This window comes from Hoplias malabaricus, unplaced genomic scaffold (assembly GCF_029633855.1).
Source record: "Hoplias malabaricus isolate fHopMal1 unplaced genomic scaffold, fHopMal1.hap1 scaffold_57, whole genome shotgun sequence".
NCBI lineage: Eukaryota > Metazoa > Chordata > Actinopteri > Characiformes > Erythrinidae > Hoplias > Hoplias malabaricus.
Genome location: NW_027101283.1, coordinates 34977 through 47021, shown reverse-complemented (window position 1 = coordinate 47021; position 12045 = coordinate 34977). Strand labels below are relative to the sequence as shown.

At 44.9% G+C, this 12045-nt stretch overlaps 1 protein-coding gene across 1 annotated transcript; it reads left to right on the top strand.

The window, feature by feature from the left end:
• Positions 1 to 2787: 2787 nt before the first annotated feature.
• On the top strand, positions 2788 to 11376 carry ugt5e1 (UDP glucuronosyltransferase 5 family, polypeptide E1). Its single transcript, XM_066659407.1, has 2 exons — positions 2788 to 2970; positions 9766 to 11376. The coding sequence occupies exon 2, from the start codon at positions 9766 to 9768 to the stop codon at positions 11368 to 11370; it is 1605 nt and encodes a 534-aa protein (XP_066515504.1). The 5' UTR covers positions 2788 to 2970; the 3' UTR covers positions 11371 to 11376.
• The last annotated feature ends 669 nt before the right edge of the window (positions 11377 to 12045 follow it).

Here is a 12045-nt window from a genome sequence, read left to right as displayed (position 1 = left end):
CATTCAGGGTGCGTTTTAAAGTTCCTCTCACTGAGTGACTGGATGCCAATTGAGCCGGACTGAATCCAGCAAACAACACAAGACGACACAAGACAACACGAGAAAACACGAGACAGCACGAGACAACAAGAGACAACAGAAAACAAGACAACACAATACAACATGAGACAACATGAGGCAACGCAATACAACACAAGACAAAAGAATACAACACGAGACAACATGAGACAACATGAGACAACACAATATAACACGAGACAACACAACACGAGACAACACAATAAAACGCAAGACAACATGAGACAACAAAATACAACATGAGACAACACGAGACAACACAATACAACGTGAGACAACACGGGACAACACAATACAACATGAGACAACACGAGACAAAAAGAAACAACAGAACACAAGACAACACAATACATCATGAGACAACATGAGGCAACGCAATACAACACAAGACAAAAGAATACAACACGAGACAACACAAGACGGCACAAGACAACATGAGGCAACATGAGACATCATGAGACAACACAATATAACACGAGACAACACAATACAACACAACACGAGACAACACAATAAAACGCAAGACAACATGAGACAACAAAATAAAACATGAGACAACACGAGACAACACAATACAACGCGAGACAACATGAGACAACAAAATACAACATGAGACAACACGAGACAACACAATACAACGCAAGACAACACAATACAACACAATACAACATGAGACAACACAAGACAACACAATACAACAAGACACAACACAATACAACATGAGACAACACAATACAACAAGAGACAACATGAGACAACACAACATGAGACAACACTAGACAACACGAGACAACACAACATGAGACAACACTAGACAACACGAGACAACACAACACGAGACAACACAATACAACATGAGAAAACACAAGACAACACAAGACAACACAATAAAAGGATTCCTTCTTCCCATTCACAACACGACTCACAGCAATATTTATGTCACACAGATTTTAACATGGGGTTGTTTTCGTTAGTATAGTGCACATTATCTCCATCTGCCACGCTGAAGACTGGGATACAATTCCCAGAAGAAAAAAACAACAGATTTTGGGCAACACAGTGGAGCAGCAGGTAGTGTTTCTGTCATAGCTCCAGGGTCCTGGAGGTTGTGGTTTCGAGTCCCGCTCCGGGTGACTGTCTGTGAAGAGTGTGGTGTGTTCTCCCTGTGTCTGTGTGGGTTTCCTCCGGGTGACTGTCTGTGAGGAGTGTGGTGTGTTCTCTCTGTGTCTGCGTGGGTTTCCTCTGGGTGACTGTCTGTGAAGAGTGTGGTGTGTTCTCCCTGTGTCTGTGTGGGTTTCCTCCGGGTGACTGTCTGTGAGGAGTGTGGTGTGTTCTCTCTGTGTCTGCGTGGGTTTCCTCTGGGTGACTGTCTGTGAAGAGTGTGGTGTGTTCTCCCTGTGTCTGTGTGGGTTTCCTCCGGGTGACTGTCTGTGAGGAGTGTGGTGTGTTCTCTCTGTGTCTGCGTGGGTTTCCTCTGGGTGACTGTCTGTGAGGAGTGTGGTGTGTTCTCTCTGTGTCTGCGTGGGTTTCCTCCGGGTGACTGTCTGTGAAGAGTGTGGTGTGTTCTCCCTGTGTCTGTGTGGGTTTCCTCCGGGTGACTGTCTGTGAGGAGTGTGGTGTGTTCTCCCTGTGTCTGCGTGGGTTTCTTCCAGGTGACTGTCTGTGAGGAGTGTGGTGTGTTCTCTCTGTGTCTGCGTGGGTTTCCTCCGGGTGACTGTCTGTGAGGAGTGTGGTGTGTTCTCCCTGTGTCTGCATGGGTTTCTTCCAGGTGACTGTCTGTGAGGAGTGTGGTGTGTTCTCTCTGTGTCTGCATGGGTTTCTTCCGGGTGACTGTCTGTGAGGAGTGTGGTGTGTTCTCCCTGTGTGTGCATGGGTTTTCTCCGGGTGGCTGTCTGTGAGGAGTGTGGTGTGCTCTCCCTGTGTCTGCGTGGGTTTCCTCCGGGTGACTGTCTTTGAGGAGTGTGGTGTGTTCTCCCTGTGTCTGCGTGGGTTTCCTCCAGGTGACTGTCTGTGAGGAGTGTGGTGTGTTCTCCGTGTCTGCGTGGGTTTCCTTCGGGTGACTGTCTGTGAGGAGTGTGGTGTGTTCTCCCTGTGTCTGCGTGGGTTTCCACCGGGTGACTGTCTGTGAGGAGTGTGGTGTGTTCTCCCTGTGTCTGCGTGGGTTTCCTCCGGGTGACTGTCTGTGAGGAGTGTGGTGTGTTCTGTCTGTGTCTGCTAGGTTTCTTCCAGGTGACTGTCTGTGAGGAGTGTGGTGTGTTCTCTCTGTGTCTGCATGGGTTTCCTCTCATGCTCCAAAAACACACGTTGGTAGGTGGATTGGAGACTGAAAAGTCTGTGTCTGAGTGTGTGTCGCCCTGTGAAGGACTGGCGCCTCCCCTCCCACCGCCACCCTGAACTGGATATGGGCGACAGACTGTGGATTCAAGGTGATATACACTTGAGGGTTATGGAGGATAACCAAGTTCTTTAAAACCGGACATAAAATTACAACCTTGGTCTGTCATATTTGTTCTTTTCTCCACTCCTTTCCCTCCCTCCCTTTTGTCTCCCACATATTCCCACAACGCTCTTTCTTTTTTTTCTTCCTTTACATTCATTCTCCCACTCCCACTCCACCACCTTTCTCTGTATAGTCCCACCTCCCTCCCTCTTCCTCTCTCTCTCTCTCTCTCTCTCTCCCTCCCTCTCTGAACATGTGTGTGAGATTGTTTGTTTTTGGGATCGTTTGTTATGAGTGCGCAGGCAACGCAGGTTTCACTTGGTTTTCTTTTATCTCTGTCAGCTGCAGAAATGCAAGTCCGTCCCTGAAGAAGAAAGAGAGAAAGAGAGAGAGAGGCAGCGAGAGAAGTGGACCCAATTTCACCGGCTTCTGACACACACCTTCACACACAGGTAAATACTTCAGACACTCAAGATCTAACACACACACTCACACACACACACACACACACACATACGTCTAAAGGGGAATTCCACACATTTCCCAGATTTCCTGAGTGAGCTGTAAACACAATGGGGACTGTGCTGTGGGGAGCAGTGGTTGATTGTAGAGATTCAGGTTTCCCTCCAGTGGTGGTGAATGGAACCAGGTGTCTCCATGTCTCTAACACACAATCAGTGTGTGTCCCTCACAGCGTCCTGCACGTCTCTGTCCGACGGAGGGCTGTGTGCCCCCCTCCATTTACTGTGCTAACTGGCGGCATAGGGGCTCGGCGGTGAGCGCATTCTCCTCTCAGCGCTGGGAGCTTGGGTTCCACTGTTCTCCCTGTGTCTGCGTGGGTTTCCTCCGAGGTCTTTGCTTTCCTCCCACAGTCCAATAACATGGAAGTTAGGTGAACTGGCTTCTCTCTAAGAACTGTCCTGGTGTGTGAGTGAATGAGTGTGTGTGTGTGTTTGAGTGAATGTGTGTGTGAGTGAATGAATGCTGTATGTGTGTGAGTGAATGAATGTACGTATGAGTGAATGTGTGAGTGAATGAGTGTGTGAATGTGTGTGAGTGAATGAGTGTGTAAGTGAATGTGTGTGAATGTGTGAATGAATGTGTGTGAGTGAATGAGTGTGTAAGTGAATGTGTGTGAGTGAATGAGTGTGTAAGTGAATGTGTGAATGAATGTGTGTGAGTGAATGAGTGTGTAAGTGAATGTGTGTGAGTGAATGAGTGTGTGAATGTGTGAGTAAATGAGTGTGTGAATGAATGTGTGAGTGAGTGAGTGAATGTATGTGTGAGTGAGCGAATGTGTGTGCGAGTGAATGAGTGTGTGAGTGAATGTGTGAGTAAATGAGTGTGTGAGTGAATGAGTGTGTGAATGAATGTGTGAGTGTGTGAATGTGTGTGTGAGTGAATGTGTGTGCGAGTGAATGAGTGTGTGAATGAATGTGTGTGTGAATGAATGTGTGTGTGTGTGTGAGTGAATGAGTGTGTGAATGAATGTGTGTGTGTGCGAGTGAATGAGTGTGTGAGTGAATGAATGTGTGTGCGAGTGTATGAGTGTGTGAATGAATGTGTGTGTGAGTGAATGAGTGTGTGAAAGAATGTGTGAGTGTGTGAGTGAATGAGTGTGTGAATGAATGTGTGAGTGAATGTGTGTGTGTGTGAGTGAATGAGTACAGATATGGATGGTTTCTCTGTCCTGGGTGAAGCTCTAGTGCCCGATGCAGTCCTCCAGGTGGACGGTCATTCTTGGTTGAGAGTACGCTGTGTGTGGTTGGCTTCTCACCAGTGTGTGTGTGTGTGTGTGTGTGTGTGGCTGTGTGTGGATTGAATATTGAGTGTAAAGTGTCCTTGTGTTTCTAGAAAGTGTAACGATACATTAAATAAATGACCTTTCTGTGAGGAGCTTTTAGAGGACGTCTGGTTTCATCCACTTCCTCTGTTGTGTGTATATGAGCACTATAGCTGCACCCCTTCACGCTCTTCTTCAATAGTCAGGACTACAGTGCGGTCAGAGAGTGTAGAATCAAGGTTTTAAACACACACACACACACACACACAGAGGATGTGTCAGTACTCGTAATAGACTTTATCTGTTAAAGCGTGTGATCCATGGACATGCATTTTTCTTTGTCCTTGTTTTTTTTTAAAGATAATTTTGAAAAAGAAAGTACTGCTTTAATAAACAGATTTACAGCAGGTTTACACTGCAGTGAGTGTATATTGAATATTGAGTGAAAAATATCTGTCATAAACAAGTGAAAGAGGAAGTGAAAAGTAAAGTAACCTTTGTAAACTTGCTCTTGTGTAACAGTGAACTCACATGAACTCGTTAAGCCCTGTCACTTGTTCCAGTGGCATATAATATTTAAGCCGCTGGCAGTTTACTACATACGACAGTTACACACCGTACTTTACACAGTTCATTGTTAACAGAAAGGTAAACAAATTAAAATGTAAACAACCAGTAAGTCTACAAAATGAATACAAATAATACATTCATACAGTACAGTACAGTACATACAGTAATAACATTAAAAACCATATAAAGTGCTGCCACACAGCCGCAGGGGCTCGAGGTCCTGGGAGGGCTTCTCTCCTCGGGTGACTGTGAGGAGTGTGGTGTGTTCTCTGTGTCTGCGTGGGTTTCCTCCTGGTGACTGTCTGTGAGGAGTGTGGTGTGTTCTCCCTGTGTCTGCGTGGGTTTCCTCCGGGTGACTGTCTATGAGGAATGTGGTGTGTTCTCCCTGTGTCTGCATGGGTTTCCTCCGGGTGACTGTGAGGAATGTGGTGTGTTCTCTGTGTCTGCGTGGGTTTCCTCCGGGTGACTGTCTGTGAGGAGTGTGGTGTGTTATCTCTGTGTCTGCGTGGGTTTCCTCCGGGTGACTGTCTGTGAGGAGTGTGGTGTGTTCTCTCTGTGTCTGCGTGGGTTTCCTCCGGGTGACTGTCTGTGAAGAGTGTGGTGTGTTCTCTCTGTGTCTACGTGGGTTTCCTCCAGGTGACTGTCTGTGAGGAGTGTGGTGTGTTCTCCCTGTGTCTGCGTGGGTTTCCTCCGGGTGACTGTCTGTGAGGAGTGTGGTGTGTTCTCTCTGTGTCTGCGTGGGTTTCCTCCGGGTGAGTGTCTGTGAGGAGTGTGGTGTGTTCTCCCTGCGTCTGTGTGGGTTTCCTCCGGGTGACTGTCTGTGAGGAGTGTGGTGTGTTCTCTCTGTGTCTGCGTGGGTTTCCTCCGGGTGACTGTCTGTGAGGAGTGTGGTGTGTTATCTCTGTGTCTGCGTGGGTTTCCTCCGGGTGACTGTCTGTGAGGAGTGTGGTGTGTTCTCTCTGTGTCTGCGTGGGTTTCCTCCGGGTGACTGTCTGTGAAGAGTGTGGTGTGTTCTCTCTGTGTCTACGTGGGTTTCCTCCAGGTGACTGTCTGTGAGGAGTGTGGTGTGTTCTCCCTGTGTCTGCGTGGGTTTCCTCCGGGTGACTGTCTGTGAGGAGTGTGGTGTGTTCTCTCTGTGTCTGCGTGGGTTTCCTCCGGGTGAGTGTCTGTGAGGAGTGTGGTGTGTTCTCCCTGCGTCTGTGTGGGTTTCCTCCGGGTGACTGTCTGTGAGGAGTGTGGTGTGTTCTCTCTGTGTCTGCGTGGGTTTCCACTGGGTGACTGTCTGTGAGGAGTGTGGTGTGTTCTCCCTGCGTCTGCATGGGTTTCCTCCGGGTGACTGTCTGTGAGGAGTGTGGTGTGTTCTCTCTGTGTCTGCGTGGGTTTCCTCCGGGTGACTGTCTGTGAGGAGTGTGATGTGTTGTCTCTAAGTCTGCGTGGGTTTCCTCTGGGTGACTGTCTGTGAGGAGTGTGATGTGTTCTCTCTGTGTCTGCGTGGGTTTCCTCTTCCAAACATGAGTGAGTATGAGAGAGTGAATGAATGAGACAGTGAGTTAGACGCCGGTTAAATGAAATGCTCTGCAACTAACAATGTGGAAGTTTGGCTCTTTAAAGAAACAAAATAATCCCAGGGCCCGAGCACGAGATTAACTAATCTGATTAACTGTGGCTCAGTAAAACTTGGACTTACCTGAACAAAAGCTGCTTTGGTGCTTGCGCGACGGTGATATGCTCCTCAGTTCTCACACAAAACCCATTTCAAAGGATTAGGGTTGCGTCAGGGTCACAGAGGGCCTTCGGAACAACCGGCTTAGGACGTCTCTCATTGTTTAAGCAATTACACAACAAAGCAATAAAGGAAGAATGCATGCCTTTAGGCGAGTTTATTTATAGAGCACCTTTCAAACAAAAGCAATTCAAAGGCCTTTACAGAAGAAACTAAATTAAAAGCAAGAATAAAAATCATAAAAATCCAATAAAACATTAAAAAAATATTGCAGTAAAAGGAAACACATAAAAAGAGTAAAATGGTTGAATGATTAAAACAATTTAAAATGATACAATAAAAGAAAAGAACTAAAGCGTCGTTACAGAATAAAAGTGCAGAGTGTTTTAAACCGAGCTGTAGCTCAAACAGGAATGTTTCAGTCTTGATTTAAAAGTGTCTAAGGTCAGGGCTCTTCTAATGTTCTCGGTCTGTTCTGTTTCAGAGCGGAGCCGGAGCTAAACGCTGCTTCTCCATGTTTAGTTTTGACCTGAGTCAGGGCTAACTCTAGTTCCTAAAGATCTGAGAGCTCTGCTCGGCTCATATCTCTGCAGCAGATCTGATAAATACGTGGGTCCTACCACATTTAGACATCTGTAACAGACTGGTCTCCAGTGTAAGGATTTGAGAAAGGTGGGGGTGGGGGGGGTGATGTGATCTCTTCTTTGGCTCCGAGTGAGACTCTGGTGGCTGCATTTTGAATCAGCTGAAGCTGTTTAATGGTCTTTTGTGGAAGTCCAGTTAAGAGACCATTACAGTAATCAATGCTAGAAATAAAGGCATGGATCTTACTGATGTTCTTAAGATGGTAAAATGCGGATCTAGTAACTGCTTTAATATGAGACTAAAACTGAGATCTGAGTTCATTAATACACCAAGGTTGCGAGCCACTTCTTTGATTTGAGGGCCCTCGAGTCCAGATACACAGCCAATCTGTGTCTCACTGCTGTTCCCAAACATTACAATCTCAGTTTTATCTTTATTTAGCTGCAGAACGTTGTGTACCATCCAGTTACTGATGTGTTCAAGGCACTCTATTGTACAGTGTCCTTGGGTCTCTTAAAAGGTGCTTCTTCAAATAAAAATGAATTATTATTATTATTATTATTGTTGTTGTTGTTATTTTTATTATTACTTGATTAATGAGTCAGGAGTCGTTTGGGGACAGGGCTGTGTAAATCTGAGTATCATCTGCACAGCTGTGATAGGAACAGGCCATAGTCCTGAATCTGGCCAAGGGGAAGCATATGTAAATTAAATAAAAGTGGACCAAGAATAGAGCCTTGGGGGACACCACAGGTCACTGGCATGTTCTCTGAAATATTATTTTCTATTTCCACAAAGTAGTTCCTGCCTTCTAGGTAAGAAATGAACCACTTCAAGACTGTTCCTGAGAGTCCAACCCAGTTTGCGAGTCTATCTATAAAAGTCTTATGATCAATGGTATTAAAGGCAGCAGCGATTTCAATAAATAATAGAATCCGTATTTAAGCGAATGCCATTAATTACCTTGATTAGAGCAGTCTCAGTGCTGTGATTAGACCAGAACCCAGACTGGAATTTGTGTAGGCTACTGCTAATGAACAAGAAACTAGTGATTTGCCTGAAAACTATTTTCTCAATGATTTTGCCAGTGAACGGTAAATTAGAAATTGACCATTAGAAAGACCCCCGACATGAGTGGGGTGTTTACAATGTGGAGTATGTCTAGAAGTAGATTTGTGAATATAAAGACTTGTTTTACGCCATCTGTTTTCTGCCTTGCGACACTCCCTCTTTTGGATTTGAAGCGTTTCTCCATGGTGCTTTCTGTTTGCAAGACGTAGCCTTCACTTTAACTGGCACAATCTCATCTATTACACTGACAATTTTTGAATTAAAACTATTCAGCAGATCATCAACAGCGTTGGATCGTTCACATGGTGTAGTGCACACAGTAGTGATCTGACAACGCGACGTCCTTCACAGTCACTGATAGGTTGAGACTCTGAGATAACAATATCCAGAGTGTGACCATGTCGATGTATACACCCTGTAACATGCTGTAAAAGACCAAGAGAGTCCAATATGGCGTGCAAAACAGTCCTTGGGATTGTCGATATGTTAAAGTCACAAGCAATAACAGAATGGTCAAAGTCAGTAGAAATAAAAGACAGCATCTCTGTAAATTCATCAATAAAATTAGCGCTGTACTTCGGAGGCCTGTAGACAGTTACTAGTGATATCTGTGGTGTCCCTTTCAGAACTACACCGAGGTACTCAAATGTTGTGAAGTCACCAAATGATAACTGCTTGCACTGAAAAGAACCATGGAACAGAGCAGCTAGACCTCCACCTTTTCTACTGGAACGAGATGCATTTAAAAAAAAATGAAAATCTGGAGGAGCTGATTCAAAAAAAAACAGTTGCAGCACTACATTCTTTAGAGGGCAGCAGTGAGTGATTATTTGATGTGTGTTAATGACACCTTTAGAGGGCAGCAAAGAGCGATAGATGATTTTGTTTGAAATAAGTTTGTTTTCATTCCGAAGCGGTGTGCCTTTTAAGGTGGAATTGTCAGTTTTAGGAGAAAACCGACTGTTGTTTATAGGTGGCTGAAGTAAGTGTTTATGTTTGAATTCGTACAGAAACACGTGTCACTCGAGGTGTTTATTTTTGTAGCACTGTCGCTAATGCAGTTAGCCGCCTCCTGAGTTTGGAGACATTTCCACCTTAAATTTCGGTTGGTGTTTTTCAGCGTTTGGAGTCTCTCCGTTGTCTAAAAACCTCCAGATGGCGTTTCTCTGCCGTGAGCAGAGAGAGAGAAAGCCTAGCACCGGACACAGACACTGGTTTTTTTTTTTTTTTTAGACTGGTTTCCAGCACAGTGCAATTTTATAAAGAAGTGTTTTATCATTAAAATTGGGAATGTTACCTTTAAAAGGGTGGTGGTGGGTGATGTTTGTTAACACATTTAAAGAGTAGCAATGAGCGATGATTGTTTGATATTTGTTACTAGCTATAACGGCTGGTGGTGAGTGATGTTTATTTGATGTTGGTTAGTTTATGTTATGATTTAAAAAATGTTTGCGTTTAAATAGATTAATACCCACTATATATATTTTTGTCTTAAATATCATTTCCCTTTTCCAGATGATGCCCATTCACTCCAATATCGTCCTGCTCTTTGCTGCCCTCTTGTGGATGCAAGTTACTCTCATCAACGCTGGCAGAATCCTGGTGTATCCAGTTGACGGCAGCCATTGGCTCAACATGAACATTGTGCTGAAGGAGCTCCACCAACGAGGTCATGAGCTGACGGTGGTCCGTTCTTCTACCAGTTGGTACGTTCCTGAGAACGCTCCTCACTACAGTTCCCTCACCATTCCAACCTCTCATGCAAGTCACCTGGAGAACCCAGGGTTTATGGCTTCATTCCTCAAGAGGAACATTGATATACGAAGAGGAAAAGGGTCCATTTTGTGTTTCATTGCCCTCCAGCAAGAGATTATCAACATGCTGGAGGAAGCTCATACAGCAAATGCAGAAATGGTGAGGTTCATATTGGAGGATGCAAGACTTGTCAAGGAACTCAAAGACGCCAATTACGACTTGTTTCTGACCGATCCTGGCTTCGGAGGCGGGGTGGTTTTGGGTAAATACTTGGGTCTACCGATGGTCTTCAATGTCCGTTGGATAACAAATGCAGAGGGACATTTCGCAATCGCACCATCCCCACTGTCTTACATCCCAGCAATCGGCTCTCAAGTCACGGATAAAATGACCTTCAAAAACAGACTCAAGAACCTCTTGCACTTTGGGATCGGACTGTACATTGACCACATCACGACAAGGCCGTTGTATCAAGACGTCATCAGCAAGTTTATAGATCCAGATGAAAATGTCTACTCCCTGATCCAGGGGGCTGATCTATGGCTCATGAGAGTCGACTTTGTCTTTGAGTTCCCTCGTCCTACCATGCCGAATGTGGTCTATATGGGAGGGTTCCAGTGCAGGCCTTCCAAACCTTTACCTGCTGACCTGGAGAGTTTTGTCCAGAGTTCGGGAGAACATGGGGTAGTGGTCATGTCTCTTGGAACTTTGCTTGGAACTCTTGGATCGGAGCTGTCTGAAATCATCGCTTCTGCTTTTGCTCGCATACCGCAAAAGGTGGTCTGGAGGAATGTAGGGCCAAGGCCTTCTACAGCTGGCAACAACACACTGACCGTAGACTGGATTCCACAAAATGACCTTCTGGGTCATCCAAAAACAAAAGCTTTTGTGTCACACGGTGGCACCAACGGCATTTACGAGGCCATTTACCATGGTATTCCAGTCTTGGGAATACCCCTAATCTTTGACCAGTTTGACAACATGATACGCCTTCAGGCAAAAGGAGTTGCTGTTGTTTTGGAGGTTACAGCCTTAGATGTAGACACGTTAACACAGGCTTTGAAAGATATACTTGATGAGAAGAAACCCTACAAAGAAAACATGCAGAAATTGTCACAACTACATCACGACACACCTCTCAAGCCCATGGATACTGCCGTCTTCTGGCTTGAGTATGTCATGAGGCATAAAGGTGCGGCACACTTGCGTACAGAGTCATACAAGTTGTCCTGGTACGAGTACCACAACGTGGACGCATTAGCATTGGCCGTGTGTGTTTTAACAACCTTGTGTCTGCTCTTCAGATGGGCCTGCAAGGCTCTGATCGGTATGTTGAAAAGAAAGATAAAAGTCAAACAGCAATAAGCAGTGATAAGGCGATCTTGATTATAATCACAGGACAATGTTGTTATTGCAGGAATAGGAAGCACTTCTGTCTACAGGGTGTGGATTATTTTAATAGAACCAGAAAATGACTGGTTTCAGATGCACTTTCTTAGCTTCTATGTTTGGTAGTCGATATTTCACTCTTGATTATGATATTTGAGATGCACTGACATGGGAATTTCTGGCCCATATTCGTTTGTGTTGCTGTTGATGCACGGATAAATACATTTATAAAACAAAGACAAGCCCTTCCACACCAAAAGTGGCGAACGCTTCATGCCATGCCCCACACAACACACACCTATATAAATCAATGTAGCCTTTGAGATACTGGCGATGTGAACCAGTGTGCAGGTAACACACGCAGCACTTAAATACATTACAGGTATAGCTTAACACATGGCAGATGCAGCTATCTAGACCAATAAACATCCAAAAAACTGTATTTTATATTATAGCAGCAGCACAAGAGTGCAAACACTGATCTTATACAAGAAACCAGACCAATGGCCTGATGTGGCACGAGTCAGATATTTGTCGGTTCATATTTCAAACAGTTAAAATTACTTTACATAAAGTTTATTTAAGAAATAAACCAATAAAAAAGACTTCTGTAGATTTTATATCGACAGGGAAACGCAGGCATACTGCCTT